General features: G+C 44.0%; 1 protein-coding gene across 1 annotated transcript in view; it reads left to right on the top strand.

Annotated features, from left to right (window-relative positions):
* The first annotated feature begins 12 nt into the window (after positions 1-12).
* LOC109985180 (titin-like) overlaps positions 13-16,078 on the top strand; it is a 200,169-nt gene continuing 184,103 nt past the window's right edge. Inside the window, exons 1-17 of the mRNA XM_065962524.1 lie at positions 13-249; positions 6,864-6,967; positions 8,079-8,282; positions 8,927-9,214; positions 9,363-9,445; positions 10,513-10,727; positions 10,842-10,917; positions 11,024-11,197; positions 12,886-13,134; positions 13,218-13,328; positions 13,945-14,190; positions 14,503-14,562; positions 14,791-15,049; positions 15,210-15,279; positions 15,363-15,560; positions 15,651-15,793; positions 15,882-16,030. Of these exons, the coding sequence (XP_065818596.1) occupies positions 6,877-6,967; positions 8,079-8,282; positions 8,927-9,214; positions 9,363-9,445; positions 10,513-10,727; positions 10,842-10,917; positions 11,024-11,197; positions 12,886-13,134; positions 13,218-13,328; positions 13,945-14,190; positions 14,503-14,562; positions 14,791-15,049; positions 15,210-15,279; positions 15,363-15,560; positions 15,651-15,793; positions 15,882-16,030 (2,616 nt within the window). The 5' untranslated portion in view covers positions 13-249; positions 6,864-6,876. The remainder of the gene's footprint in view (positions 250-6,863; positions 6,968-8,078; positions 8,283-8,926; positions 9,215-9,362; positions 9,446-10,512; positions 10,728-10,841; positions 10,918-11,023; positions 11,198-12,885; positions 13,135-13,217; positions 13,329-13,944; positions 14,191-14,502; positions 14,563-14,790; positions 15,050-15,209; positions 15,280-15,362; positions 15,561-15,650; positions 15,794-15,881; positions 16,031-16,078) is intronic.

Genomic DNA, 16,078 nt, shown 5'->3' with positions numbered 1-16,078 from the left:
CGCCGCCCGGCTCTCTCCCCTGAGCAGTGTCAGCGTTCCCGGCCTGGACGCCTCGGCTGGAGGGACTGCTGTCAGAAGTAAAAAAACAAAACTACACGGCATTGACGGCCTGTAGTTTTGTTTTTTTCTGTGGGGTTCCTTCCCGGTTCAGCTGTTCTCCTTGTGGATATTGTCTACGCTTTCTGGATAAAGAGACTTTAGTTTCTGCAGACAGCCCTCTGGGCACTCCGGGCATCCTTGTGCAGACAAGTAAGTGTCTTTAAGTTTGTTCCTGTGTTGTGATTGACGAGCAGCAGCTGACTGACACTCTAACACCAGGACAAATGGCTTCTCTCTCACACAGAACTAACTCCAGCTTTCTGACACTTTTCTGTCAGCCTCACTTTGTGCTCATTTTGTTGCTTTTCGTGTTGAAGGTTATAACGGGACGTCCCAGAATAGCCCTGATAGCATCAGACTGGACTCTCAGCTGGGCGGCTGATGGCTTTTTAAGGGAATCAGCAGCAGGGCTATCAGTTGCTCCTCCAGCTATGTGCCACATGGTGGCTGTCAATCAAATAGAGGTGTGGTGGAGGGAGGGGGGGGGGGGGGGGGCTGTTATTTTTAGTGCTGGTGTCCTGTGTTAGGTAAACCCCCCCCTGGTTACATTACCCAGAGCTGTGAGGGGAGGAAGTGTCTGACTGAGCACTAAGAAGCTTTTATTTTGGAGGAGCGTGAACAGCTGTTGGCCTGTCGTTTGGTTATTTTTAGATTTTATTGGCGTTAAATGAGAGATGAGCCGGCTGCAGGCTGATCGGCAGCAATTTAGGAATAAAGAATAAAATCATGATGTGTACCTGAAAGCGTGTCGGGGGTTTGATCTCGCAGCTTTTACTGATATTTATTATTATTTCAGAGATCTTGTGTTGGATGGTTGTCAGCTCCGTCTGCGCTGATCATAAATGTCTCGAGATCGAGGATTTAGTCGAGCTTCAACCCGTCAACATTTATGTTTTTAATGTGTCTCTAAATATTCTATTTTTTTAAGTTTTATTATTTAGAGCGGGTAGAGTCTGAAATCAGGGAGAGAGAGAGAGAGTGGGGAGCGACATGCATGAGAGAGACACAGGCCGGATTTGAACCCGTGCCGACTGCAGCCTCCGTACACGGGGCACGCACACTAACCACCAGGTTAAAGATGCCCAGAAACGCTGAATATTCTGGCTCTGATTGGCCACAAATGTTTCCTGTCAGAGTTTATAAATCCACCTTAAATATCTTTTGTTTCAAAATAAAATATTTCTCTTTCTTTTATAAAAATAGTTCAAAGGTCGGCAGCATCTCAAGCAGGATTCACTTCTGAGAGTGACGACAGAAATATAAAGTTTATGTTTTTAATAAATAGAAAACTGAGACTATCATTATTTATATTTGGATTAAAGTTATAAATCTTCAAAGGAGGACTGAGAAGAGAAACTTCATATCTAATAAATAAATCTGTATTATGACCCTACTTATCGACGTGATACCAAAATAAAAGCATGCCATGGTCAGTGCAGCTTCAGACTCGTGACCACGTGCAGAAACTTTTTACTACATGAAATAAGAACAAGAGAGGCTAAAGAGCGTCCTCTCCAGATTTATGTTTGCTATTTAAAAATTCATCGGGCTGCGTCTGTGTTTATGTTGTAACAACCTTATAAACAGTTAACTACCGTAAAACTTCTAATAGAAGTTTACTTGCCTGCTGCTGCTGTTGGACGAATAAAGGCTGCGCTCAAGCCGAGGCCGCCGTGCATTTAGTGCTGATCAGTTTGTGGATATTTATTTTGTTTATTGATTTTCTCCTTTTGTTTGAACACAATTTAGTATTCCCTCTGGTGTTAGATTAATTTACACTTTCATCGTCTTGTCTTTCTCATCTCTGCTGTGCACCAGTTTTGTTTGAAAGTGATTAAAGGCTGGTCTCGTGTCGGTGCCAAATAAAGGAAGGGTCACTTTATGGACTGAAGGAAATAAAAACCTAAGCTATTATTAGAAGTTTTACAGTAATTCAGCTTTTAAATACCAGTAAGCAAACGAACAATTCATTATACTTAACAAGCTGATTCATGATCAAGTTTGGTGCAGTCAGGGTTCAATGTGTTCCTCTGACGTACGGCACTGTGGTCTCAAACAGAAATACCTGTGTAAAGAAAAATATTGTGTGTTTAACCTTTTAATGACCTGAGGAGTTTGGCGTCTGACGTCTTCACTGTGTCACTTCAGAGACCTTCAGTTGAGTCATCAGATCAAGTTTAGCTGAAACCAGATCCGCTCTGTGTTGCGTTCAGGGACTCTCCAGAACCTGAGGTCACTGCTGCAGATTCTCCTCGTACATTAACTTTTAACCACCTTGAAGAACGTCTTGCTCACAGTCGCACGCTTTCTGTGAGTCCGAGGTTTTGAAGTCTGAGTGAAGTTCAAATAAATACATTTAATTAAAGAAGCTTAAATAAGACGGGACAAAGATCGAGACAGCCGATGAACTGCTTTACTCTTCGTTTGTATGTAACTCTGACACCTAGTGTTTAAAATGGGTACTGCAGTCCAAATTCAAAACATTGTAGAGAGCTGTCTCCCCCCGCCCCCTCCTCTCTAGAGTCGATGCTCACACAGGTTGCCATGTGGTGGACACTGAAGCTTCAGTGTTTAGCCAGCTCTGCATCGGTCTGTGAACCTTTCTGTGTTCTAACCTCTCTCCATTTTTCAAAAGCATCTCCAATATTGATCCTAGTTTGAGCACGTTTCTGCTCGTGGAGCTTATTAGAAACATGCAGAGGCTTTTTAGGTCGGGTACAATCACTTCTATCTAAACCAGTTCTCTTGCCCGCTTCCATCGCTGCAACACCTGTTGGTTTGCCCTGATAACTGCTCTCATATCTGGCAAACCAAGGGGTTAATTAATCCGAAGTGAACCCCAACAAAGACAACTCCTTAAACCTCTCAGAACTATATAATCAAAATCCGGGTCACATGTCTGTGATCTCATCATTTCATGAATCCATTATTTTAAAGTCGTATTAAGGGTAATTTAATTAACAGCTTTTGATGTTTTCAGTGTTAATTAGTAACTTTGATTTCAGCCTGTTCTGAATCTTCTAACAGTCAGCATCATGCATTGAAACAATAGATAAATAAGTGATTTGAATACGTTCATGGTTTTAAAAACTTTTCTTATTGATAGATTAAAATACCACTTTAAAGTGTTGATGAAAACAGAAAATTATTTGATCTCTGGTTAAATTGAAGAAAGTTACATTTTAAAGACATTCATGACAGAAAGATTAAAAAAACTTGAGCTCTGAGAGGAAACTTATTTGTCAAATCAAACAAATTATAAAAAAAAGCTTTGAATAGATGACAAATATTTCTCAGTTTTCCTTTTGAAAACAAACTTTGCAGTTTAAAGTAGAAATCAGTCCATCAGAGTGTCGAGTTGTTTTGATGTCAGTATGACGCTCAGATCTGACCAATCAGAGGAGTTTTTATTACCAGGAAGTGACCTCACCTGCTCAGAGCAGGAGCAGCTGTTTGTTTCATTGAGATTTGCCCAGGATTAGGACAAGGAAGGCATCAGGGCCAATCAGAGCCAATCAGTGCAAATCAGAGTAAATACAATTAACCGGGGCCAGTCAGAACCAACCAGGGCCAGTCAGAACCAATTACTGGGATCTGGGACTAGGACTGATGAGGAGAGACAGGAAGAGTTGTGAGGAGAGAAGGAGGGGGGGCATGCAGCAAAGGAGCATGGTCAGATTCTTAACCACGGCCGCTGCGACAAAGACTTTAGCCTCTGTACATGGGGCGTGCAACATAGCCACTTGGCCATCGGCGCCCCTTTGGTTTGAATTGTTGATGCTTCACTGCTCAGTAACTCGTAATATAAAGTTTCCTGCTGTGAGGATTTGGAGGATTCTTATCAGTCTTGTGATGTTTCTGCAGCTCCTCTGTGCTGACAGTTACATTCAGCTTGAGGTTCTTAAAGAGGACATATTATCCCCCTCTTCCACCTTAAATGAAAAATCTGTGCAGTGCTTTGGTCAAAATATAACATGAATCAGGCACCAGAGGAGGTTTGTGACCCTGTATAAACCAGCTCTCTCAGAACGCTCCGTTTTGGTGTGTCTCTTTAAATGCAATGAGCCCCCCCTTAGTTTTCCCGGTAGACATCACTCCTCTGTAGCAAGAATAAAAAATTGGCGGACCTGCGTAAAAGTTTTGCTCTAGGCTGGGGGTGAAGTCCATGGGTGGAGATATCAGGGGAGGGGAGGGGATTGTGACATCACAAGGAGAGCACATTTGAAACGAAGCATTTTTCTCTGTGTTGTAAGACTTATGCAGACCACAAACAAAGGACTAGGTGGGTTTATTTCACATTTTGTGGGCCTGTAGACACTCAGGTTACCCAAATACATGTTCAAAAACACTGAAGAAGTGGATTTTCCATAATATGTCCCTTTTAAAGTTTGAAACAGTAGAGAAGTGATTTAAGGTGCAGATCATTTATCTGGTTGGTTTGAACCTTAAAGTAAACACATCAATGTTTAATGAGAGACAACAGGAGCGCTTCAGGTAGCCCTCAAACCTCCGCTGCTCATGGGAGTAGCAGAGAGACTCACTCCCATGATTCCCCGCCAGCCTCGACCTTATCATTTGTTATTGTTTTGATTGAGAGCTCCCTGGTGGAGGAATCTTCAAACTGTCCCTTTAAATTCACGGACTGATAAATGTTTTAAATAACACCAACACGTCTCAGCTGGCTGCGTCTTCAGGGGGACATTCTGACACAAAGAGCGACTTTGTTCCTGCTACCCAGATTTTGTATGTCTTCAGTTTTCCTCCAACTCTTTTATTTTTTAAAACGTTTTACTTTGAAGTGAAGTGTCACTCGTAGTTTAACAAACATGTTTATAATATGACGCCTGTCGCTGCAGAGGGTCAGAAACACAAAGATTTATTTCATAAGATTACATTTTATTTTGAAAGTCTCTCCAGTGAACAGTTAGAAAACTTAAAGTCGTTATTTAGCGCTGGCGTTCGTTTGAAAGTTCTCCTCAGATTTTTACTAAAACTAAAAGAGAAGAACGTTTATTATTTCAGGACGTTTTAAATCGAACGCATGTGCCGTCTCCTGTCTTATCCTGATATGTCCATCCCCCCACAATACGACCTACAGTTGAGGTCTAAATAAAACTTTATTGACTGACGACGAAACTAAACAAACAAACGATGAACGCACCTTGCTGTCGGCCTCAGCCTGACCCGGAATGTGAACCTCTGAGTTTCTCGTGGAGGTTAAACAGGTGTGTGGTCTGTTCTGGATCAGACTCTGGTTTATCATGCAGACCATGCGGAGCCTCAACCCCCTCCAGGATAACGGCTCCTAAAAATACACGGGGGGTGGGGGTGGGGGGTGGGGTGGGGGGGCTGTCAGCAGGTCAGCTGTCAGAGTGAAAACATGAAACCCAGTAGGGACTACAGGTTCTGATTCTTCAGCGTGTGGCAGACTTTTTGAACAGCTGAGTTTTCAGAAATCTGGACTGCTGATAAACACAGACTGCCATGTTTGAATAAAAACCGCTCGGTTGAGGCTGAGAAAAGATCTCTGTCAGGGTTGTAGTTTTTCTACTTGATATAAAAACTATAGTATTCATTCATCGTCTTGACAGCTTTTTAAAAAGTGATTGTTTGATGATATTTAATAATCGTCGTCTTCCCAGCTCAGTGACTGACCACATTCTGCACGAAGATGTTTCACGTCTGAAGTTGATAGAAAAGTTAGAAAATTGTGAGCTAACCTCAGAGAAGGAAGACAGAATGTCTTTCATATTTACGTTAATGTGGACGTTAAACTGATTAATCACTTCAGGAACTGGCCTGCTCTGCTCTGATTGGGAAGGCTTTGAGTGGACGGGTCACTTCCTGCCCAAAGACTTATTCCTGGTGTCCTGTGAAGACATAGCAATAAGCATAGCAATGGTTAGCAATAACCACCATAACAGCGCTGTCCCGAGGTACCAACCAGAGATCTGTGCATGGTGACAGAGAGAGAGAGGGAGAGAGATGAAAGAGAGAGAGAGAGAGATATCAGAGCACGATGAGTGAACCTCTAAAAGCGTTTTGCACGTCCCCGCCCTGCCCATGCCTGGAGCGCGGCCCGCTTCAGGGAGTTTTACTGCTCATGTCAAACAGGTGTTTAAAATCCTTCAGTTCCTGCAGAGGGAGCTGAGTGGAGTCTGAGAGGGATTGTGGGTAATGTAGGAGTTAGTAACATCTCGTCTTCTGCTGTTTTTGTTCTTTGACTCACTTTGTTATACGTGTGAGTAGTCTCAAACTGTTTAATAAAAGTTTGAGTCGTCAGACATTTGGCGTCGATCTCTAGTTCAACTCATTTAACTTTTTACCAGTTTATTTTATTTTATTCAATCAGAAACTTTGAAAAAAATCCCAGAAGTTAGAAAGAGAAATAAAGTGCAGACAGGCAGAAAACAATGTTTCTTCTTCTTGTTTAGTTTTCTCGATCATCTCAGTTGATTTGAATTTATTGAAATTTATCTTATGAAACAATCAAAAGTCTACAAAATGCTGCTTGAACTATTCCTCTCTTCTCTGCTTAGACTCCTCCCTCTCCCTCCAGCTGGTTTTGAGTTCTCAGTGTCTGTGTTCAGTCAGTAGTGATTATTAATAAACTAACCTGAGGATGAAATGGGTCACATAATTAAAGAATGATAACTTAGACGTGTAGTAAAAAAGCGTTTGATGTGAAAAAAGATGAAACATGAAGATTGTTGTGAAGTATCTTCCTGACTGATTGTTGTTGTTGTTTTTGTTTTTGTCTGCAGGGTGCCGACCAACATGTCAACACAGGCACCGACGTTCACTCAGCCGCTGCAGAGCGTCGTGGCACTAGAGGGTAGTGCTGCGACGTTCGAGGCTCAAGTTAGTGGTAAGAAAACCGTCTGACTGGAGTTCAAATTTTACGAGACAGCACAGCTGAAGAGAGACAGGAAGTGTTGAGAGGAGAGAGGGGGGCGACATGCAGCAAAGGGCTGAAGTCGGATTCAAACCCAGGGCCGCTGTGATGAAGACTACAGCACTGTAAATGGGGCACCCGACATCACCACTAGGCCAAACGGCTCCCCTCAAACTTAAATTTGACTCCAGAATGTTTTTTCTGAGAGATTCAGCCCTTAGCAGGAAAGATTTTAAATGTTCGGTTATTTATTTACTTTTTGATGTTACTGATCTTTAAAGTCGACCTTTCTGCTGATCTGAAGTGTTACGATGCTGGTTGCTCAAACTTAAACGAGGACAAAGTTTCAGATCATGAGGTAAACGTATGTTGGCGTAATCCCAGGATGAGTCTGCAGAGGGCACTAAATGCCTTATTTTGTAAATCACACCATAGTTCCCCGATATGAAACCAAGACTTTCACCAGACGGCTTCAAGCCTCTACGTAAGCAGCTGAACCCTCTTGCATAGATTCTCTTCTCCCAGACCTGGAGAGCAGCCCTCCCCTGGCAGCCCTGCAGCGTTCTGACCACCTTGAGGGCTTCTAGAGAGCTGGCCAATCAGAAGAGAGTGGGCATGTGCGAAGAGTCTGAAATGAGGGTTTTTACTGACGCCAGTATCAGAGAAATAAGATCATGTGAAGCTGCTCTAAAGGTTTCACAGACTGACGACATGAGAGGTGAACATGAGGAGGAGATGGAGCTTTAAGAACAGCACAGACATATTCTTTAGAGTTTCGTTCTAATTTAACTTTAATAAAAATGGCGTTCATGCTTCACAGTCTCACCAGGTTATTAATGAGCAGTTTATGGCTTTTAAAGGCTGAATGTAGAATAGATGGTTTCCCTTTTTCATAAATTGGTGATGCTAGGCTCGACTTTGCCCTTACCTCTAGTCTTTATGCTAAGCTAAGCTCAACGGGTTCTGCATGTTTCTCTCCTCTGACTCTGGGAGAGAAACTGTCCTGATCGACGTCGCTGCTGTGATTTAAGATTTTGTTGTTCTCTGACAGCTGACCCACATGTGGTTCTTCTCTCGCCTGCAGGTTCTCCAGTTCCTGAAGTGAGCTGGTTTCGTGATGGCCAGGTTCTTTCAACTGCCGCATTGCCCGGCGTTCAGATCTCGTTCAGCGACGGCCGCGCTGTTCTGAGGATCCCCGCTGTGACCGCCGCACACAGTGGGAGATTTTCTGTCAGAGCAACCAATGGAGCTGGACAAGCAACGAGCACCGCTGAACTCCTCGTTACAGGTGAGACACGGGAGGAGGGGCAGGAGAGTGTAAGGTGCTCAGGGGTAGACTCTCTTTGAAATGACCTTTGACTCTTCATTATTTACAACAGAACAAAGTTAACTTAAAACTCTCTCCTTTATTAACTCTTCTTTATTTGAGTCTAAATTAGTCTGGCACTGAGGGGCGTGGCCTGTCACTTAATCTGGTGATAAAACCGATATAGATGCAGCTGTTGCAGCATAGCTTTCCTTAAGAGGGATCTGAAGTTTATGAGGTGATTAACAACATGAACATGATCCTGTTCAGATCTCAGGTCTGAGTCCTGTGACGAAAAGGTCAGACGCCAAACTTTATTCTTCTGTCTTCATCAGTAGATCACACTGAGTTTATCACAGCAGCATATACGGTCATACAACAATACGGTTGCTTTCAGTTTCAGCTCATGCTTCCTTATGCAGCGGCCTTTGACGTAACATTAGGTGTTACCACGGCAACGATAAACATGTTGTGTCTGTCATGGCAGCCGCCGCAACATTATAATAGCTGTTGTAAATATTGATGACTGTTGGAGTATTTTTGTTCCTCAGCTGAAGAAATATCTTGATTGTAATCACGTCACCATAGAAACCAGTTCAATAACACGTTGCTTTGTGACTCTGCAGCGGAGACGGCGCCTCCAAACTTCCTCCAGAGACTGCAGAGCTCGACAGTGAGACAGGGCAGCCAGGTGAGGCTGGACGTCCGTGTGACAGGAATCCCAACACCTGTGGTGAAGTTTTTCAGAGAGGGAGCCGAGATCCAGAGCTCAGCCGACTTCAGGATCCTTCAGGAAGGAGACCTGTACAGTCTGCTGATCGCTGAGGCTTTCCCAGAGGATTCTGGGACTTATTCTGTGACCGCCACCAACAGCAGCGGACGGGCCACCTCCACCGCTGAGCTGCAGGTTCAGGGTGAGGAAGGCTAACTGTCAACACGTTTAACTTAAATATCTACAGTGACTTAACTTACAAATCCACTAATATTTGGCCTGTAACAGCATCATAAAGCATGAGTGTATTATGGTCTGTTTTTGACGTGTGTATGTGGTGCTCCCTGCAGGTGAAGAAGCTGTTCCCATGAAGAAAACAAAGACTATCGTGTCCACATCCCAGATGGCCGCTTCCCAGGCCAGAGTGCAGAAGGTGAGACGAACTAACACAACAACCCGGGTCTGCTCCAGGAGGAAATCTAACAGAAGTGTTTGGTTAAATCTGACGAATAAAAACAGAATCCTTCAAAATCTGGAACAACAGAAAAACTTCTACTGAAGTAAAATCAGATGTTCAGGGAATCATGTGCAGATAAAAGCACGCTTCTTAAAGGAGGAGGGGTTACTACACGGGCCTGATTGGACTTCTGTTACGTCCTTTGAAGAATAGTTTCTCTCTGTTAGGATAAGAAGAACGTTGTATTAGCTTGTTTGTAGTTATGTGATCCCGGTTGGGAATCGTTGGGAGTGAAGGAAAGTGATAACGCGCAGCAGGTAGCATCAGAGCATCTATAAACACATTGGATATGATCCCGACACTTCATAGAGGAGTCCTGCAGACCTGCTACCACTCAGAAAACCGAATAAAAGTGTACAAGAGTCCTGAGGCGCAAAACTACTTGTGTGTGGCTCAACAACCACGGATTGAACAGCGTTGAATGACGGCCATCATGTTTTTTCTCGATGAGTATGTTCACTTGAGCATCGCTGTTTAACTTCAAATTCGCAGCATTAGCATCACGCTATGCAGAGTTTTCCGCTTTGGTGTGTACCGGTATTTATTTAATCCTGATATATAAAGTTATGAAGCAAAATGATTGTAGCCTTAACGTTCAGGAAGTGGTCACTGCATACATAAGCGTTGTCTGACGCCGCTTCTCCAGACTAAAGACGAAGCTTTTTAAATTTCTTTGTCCTTTACGTGTCACTGCTTTCAGGACTCCAAAGAAACTCCTGTATCTTCCCAGCTTTGACCGGTTGACACAAACGTAAACAGCACAAAACTTTAGCACTCTGATTCTGTCCTGTTCTTTGAGATCACATCTTGTTGAATGTTTTGGACCTCTGCTGTGTTATTTATTTAAATCTGAATCACGAGATAAAAACAGCGTGAAGTTTTGTGCCTTGATTCAAAGCCAAAACCTAATCAAAAAGTTTAAGACAGAAATGAATGAACCTTAAACGGATACATCACCTGTTCTTCTATTTTCCCGTCTTCAGAAGGTGGAGGTGGGCTTCCAGGCCACCACCATGATGGAGATGCACGTAGAAGGAGGAATGATGACTCAGCATTTAGCTCACAAAACCCCCCCGCGGGTTCCCCCAAAACCGACCTCCAAATCCCCCCCGTCCTACATTTCCAGGGTGACAGGAGGACGCCAGCAGTCGCCTTCACCTGTCAGACACGTGAAGGGGCCGACGCCCACACCTGTCAGGTACGACCACGGACACAGAGTCAGATTTAACGAGTTCATATCCTTCAGATTTATGTTAGAAGAGCGTTAACTTACTTGCTGATGTGACATTTTTAATGTTTCTGTTGGTTGCAGATCTGTTTCTCCCACCAGCAGAGCGATTATTTCTTCAATCAAACCTGTGAAGTCTCCCATCATGAGTAGGAAACAGGTATGAAGAACATCTTTACTATGAGCAGCCACTTTTATCTGTTATTTATCATTAAAAACTAACCACAAGAGTTGTTCCGCCCTGATCATGACGCCTTCTCTCTCAGGTCTCTTCCTCTCCCGAGGTCCTGCCTCCATGGAAGCAGGGAGGCTACATGGCTGAAGCCAGCTACTCCAGTATGAGCAGCATGACCAGCATGACCAGCATGGCCAGTGTGAGCAGTGCCACCCAGCTGCACATGGAGAAGTCCTGGGAGCAGCAGGTCACGGCCACCAGAGAGGTGAGGAGGGCGGGGCTTGAATATGAGGTGTTCAATGTAAACCTGCATGAGAGCGTTAAGAATCAGAGCATCAGCTGTTTCTGTTTGAAATTCACTTGATTCAGAATAATGAAATATAATAAGAAATATAAAGACTCTACCTGCAGCTGCACTAACTCTGAATGTTGTGAGGTGACTCAGCCGGGGCCGAGCTCTGCCTGTGGGCTGGATGCAGTGAACATGTGTTGATGTGCTGTTGTGCTGTGAATGCGTCAGGATGAGCATGCTTCGCAGGACGATAGGAGCCTGGCGGTGGCTACTGTGGTGGCGTTCGTGGATCAGGCTCGTAGCCGTGGCCCGTCTGAGGCAGCCGTGTCCGGAGAGCAGGTAGACCTCTTCTATCTGCTGCCATCAGTCCACCTGCTGCTCAAACTCTCACTACACCGCTCTTTTTTTACTCCTTCTTTGTTTCCCTTATTTTCTTTATCACGTCAGAGTTTGATTCAACCGAGCACGTTCCTTCTCCCCAGAGGATGAACCTTTTTTAACAGCCCAGTCATCTGCCTTCTCTCTTCAGGAGGTCCTTTCATGTTTTATTTCCACTTGTTTTATGCCTAAATCGTCACATGTAGGTGATATAAACCAAGATTTTCCCGTTAAACTAGAGGGCGATTTTAGAAAAGTTCAACTCTTCAGACATCTTGGATACCAATGCTACAATTTTAAAGAAAAGCTGAAAGCCTAAACTGTCAAAAGGCTTCATGACTTTTTTAAAGCAGCTCTGTCTTTGCATATTATATTATCCATGATTGCCTTTGCAGCCTAAACTGTGCACCTAAACCTGCAAAAACCACAAAATACCATCAGGGTAATACATTTAAAAAATAGACGTCACTGGTTGGTTTCTTTCAAATTTCAACTCATTAATATTTTCTGTGATAATTGAGACATAGAAGAGGGTATCATCTGCATAGCGATTGAGGTAAACGGAAACTGTAGTCATGTGGTATCATTAAACTAAAACTAAAGTGGTAAAGGTATTGAGCCTTGTGGGACGCCACATTAAATTAGTTACATAAACCAGCTTCACTTTATGTTTCTGTTTCAGTATTGAACATTTATTAAATGTCAACATTAAACTGAAAAGAGTTTTTCATCTACCTGTTTTATTTTATTTTAAATTTGTGCACGGAAACTTAACAACATCTATACTTCACTCATACGTTTTCATGCATCTTGGAGGATTATTTTTCTCAAATTTAGGGTTAAATCACTGATTGGTAACATCTTAGGATTTCTCTGCTGCCGCTTTGTTCAGTTAGTTCTCAGAGTAAAAAACACCCAGGATTAAACTGCTGCAAACACATCTCATTATGTCACTTCATTCTCGAGCAATTCCAAAGCTTTCTACCTTCTAGTCGTTATAAATCCAGAATATGTTCAAAATTACCAGAATGTCCCTAAAAGTCTGAAGTCAATCTTTCTTCATTGTTTTGTTCATCTTCTCTTCTCTTTACTGTTTCAGAGGTTAATCTGCATGTCGCACTCTGATTCTGCACGATGCATGTCGTTATGTTTCAGTGATGACTATGTTATGACTTCTTCTCCTCTTTTATAAATAATGTGAAAGTTTTTCCTCTGTCAGCATCTTCTCCCAGACTTCCTTCTGTGGATGTCCTGAGGTTTTCATACTGCTTTTGTGTCTCCAGGCCGAGGGAGGGATGAAATCCGGGGCGGTGGCCACAGTGGTGGCTGCCGTTGACCTGGCTCGAGTCCGTCAGCCCGTGCATGATGAGGGTGCTCAGGCTGGCGAGGAGGAGGCAGTAGAGGCTGAGATTAGACAGCAGGCGACTGTAGAGAAAGAAGTTGTTGCCATGAAAACACTTCCTGTTGAAGCTCCAGCTGCTGTGGCTGTGACCTCAGAGCAGCGCAGAGTCCAGGTCTCACAGGTCTCACAGGTCCGAGGAGTTTAATGAATCATATAAGATCTCTCATATCTCCGTTTTCTCACATGCTAAATAAACTCTGTTGGTCACCCCAGATTCAGAGAACAGAAATCCCCCCCCAGGTGGACACTGGTGCCGCTCCATCTCCAGTTCCACATTTCACAGTTTCTAAAGTTTCTGTTCCTAAACATGAACTGAGCCCCGAGGTAAGGAGGAAGAGCTGCAGGCCGCCGCCGTCATCATCCTCAATCCTCCATTTCATTCTTAACACACGAAAACATCTTAACCGTCTCCACTGTGTCGTCATGTGGTGTGATTCACTTTGGTTTCCTCCTCACAGTATCACCCATCCTAAAATATCACGGTTAGGCTATGACTAATCACGACCAGTAGCTGCAGCTTTTAGAGACAAAAATTGAAAATTCAATGTTGTATCAAAGTTATCAAATTTAGCTTTCAGTTTTAGGGTTCACACTTTTTGCATAAATTGGAGTTTGGATCAAGTTACAACAAATTAATAACTTCAAATCATCTTTTCTCCTTCAGTTTAGGCACCACATGTTGGTTTTTATAATATCTCTGTTAGAGCTGAATGACTTGAAAAAATGATCAATGAGTCTCTGATGATTAAAATATGGTGAACAGAATCTTTGTCAGGAGGACTTTACCTCAGTGTTTGTAGACCTCTTACCCCGACCCTGCTTCCACTTTTTAAACTTTGATTCCTTCTCTAACTTTAAGAACATCACATCCTCCGGCTCACATATCCTCAGCTGGTCGTTTGGAGGATTTGTTTAACGCTGCTCTCATTGGTTCGATCAGGTGTCCATCTCCGGCTCTGCTATCGCCACTCTGCAGAAAGAGTTGCGATCCCCCACCTCCCCCAGAAAGATCATCAAGCCCGTCAAGTCTCCCAGTCCGTCTCGCAGGGTGGCGGTGGAGGTGCGGGTGACTCCGGAGCCCCTCCCCCCACCGTTCAAAGACGTCAGATATCAGAGTCAGTTTGAGGTACAGGCGGGCGGAGCTTACGCTGTGAGTGAGGAGGAATTTGAGGACTGGGAGCCACAGGTTGGTTCAACCCCCTCTCGCTCTTTTACACTCCAATTTAACCCTGTGTGGACATCACATGCGTTCCTGCTCCTCACAGCAGCCAATCACATGCTGCCCTCCCTAGCCTCATGAAGAATCTTCCTCCTCCTCTCCTTCTTCATCTTCCTCTCCCTGTCTCCACCTGTTGGCCTTCATCCCTCCGTCCTCTCTGCAGGGTTCTTTCCGTTCTAACCAGCTTCCTCCCCTCCATCCTCACAGTCCTGCTCCGCTGAGAAGCTCCTGCTTGTGTTCTGTGTTTGATTTCCTTTAACTCGCTTTGTTCTTCCTCAGGAGGCTGCTGCTGTGCCCACCAGAGCTCAGGAGCCTGTTGTCCCCCCCACTCTGATTGCTGTGAGTACTTCCTGTTTTTCTCTTCCACACTATTAGTGTTTTGATACACAGATTAGGAGGAATCACCGAGGTTTGCAAACAGAGTTTTTATCCAGCTGCAGTTCCTTGAGTGTCCACTAGGTTTAGAGTCTGGTTCAAGGTCTCCTCACTTTGTTTGCTCACACTCTCCAGGATGAACTCTTAAACATGAAGCTTTGGTCTGACTCTGCAGTCTTTCATGTTTTTCAGGGTCTGAAGAACGCAACAGTGACGGAGGGCGAGTCGGTGACCCTGGAGTGTCAGATCAGTGGTCATCCCGCTCCAACCATCCTGTGGTTCAGAGAGGACTACAAGATTGAGAGCTCCATCGACTTCCAGATCACATACATGAACGGATTTGCCCGGATGGTGATCCGTGAGGCGTTCGCTGAAGACAGCGGACGCTTCACCTGCACTGCCACCAGCGAGGCCGGAACCGTCAGCACCTCCTGCTACCTGCTCGTCAAAGGTAAATAAGATGAAGGTCGACTGAGCTATTCTAGTATGACCTTTAATCTTTTATTATTTATCTCTAGGAAGTTTAGGCCAGGAATCTTAAAACTGTAAATGTGAGTTTTAAAAAATGTTGTCTGTCTTCAAAACATTAATGAGACTTTTTTCTGTTTTAGTTTCAGAAGAAATCGAGAGCAGAGAGGAAATGACAACCGTCACTGAAATTGGAATCAGTCAAGAGAAAATGTGAGTTTTAATCTTAAATTCAGACGCTTTAATAAAACATTTGAGGTCCCTCAGTGTTTGATCAAGCTGTTTTTTCTCTTCAGTGTTGCTATGGAGACAAAAGAGCAGATGGTGTCGGAGGTGAGCTCAGGTGAAGCTGCTGCTCCCTTCTTCATCAAGAAACCCACCGCTCAGAAGCTGGTGGAGGGAGGAAGTGTGTTCTTTGAATGCCAGATCGGAGGAAACCCCAAACCTCACATCATCTGGAAGAAGAGCGGCGTGCCGCTCACTACTGGATACAGGTACACATGTCCCACCTGTCTCTGTTCACACCTGCACACCTAGCTACTGCACTTACTTCACTTGTATTTCTTTGTTTCTTTTACCATCAGATATAAAGTTGCCTACAAGAAGGAGACCGGAGAATGCAGATTGGAGATCTCCATGACTTTTGCTGATGATGCCGGTGACTACTCTGTGTTTGCCAAGAATACACATGGAGAAGCCTCGGCCATCGCCAGCCTGCTGGAGGAAGGTACGGGAGTCTGTTTCAGAATGCATCTCCTCTTTAGAAAACCATTTATAGCTCTGTTGGCTCACAGTATTCATGCATCTGTTTACAGAGCAATATGAAGTCTACATGAAGCAACAAGATATGACATATAAAACTGAAGTGCTGACGACGGTAGTTCAGGAGCCCTCTGTGGTTGTGAGTCAGTATGAGCTCGAACAGAGGAGAGTGACGACCCCCATGAGCTTTGTCTCAGAAACGGTACCTTCTTTCTCAACATTCAAAGTTTGATGAGAAAAGGTTCTGCAG

Source organism: Labrus bergylta, chromosome 13, assembly GCF_963930695.1.
Source record: "Labrus bergylta chromosome 13, fLabBer1.1, whole genome shotgun sequence".
NCBI classification, from domain to species: domain Eukaryota; kingdom Metazoa; phylum Chordata; class Actinopteri; order Labriformes; family Labridae; genus Labrus; species Labrus bergylta.
This window is presented reverse-complemented; position numbering and strand designations above follow the sequence as displayed.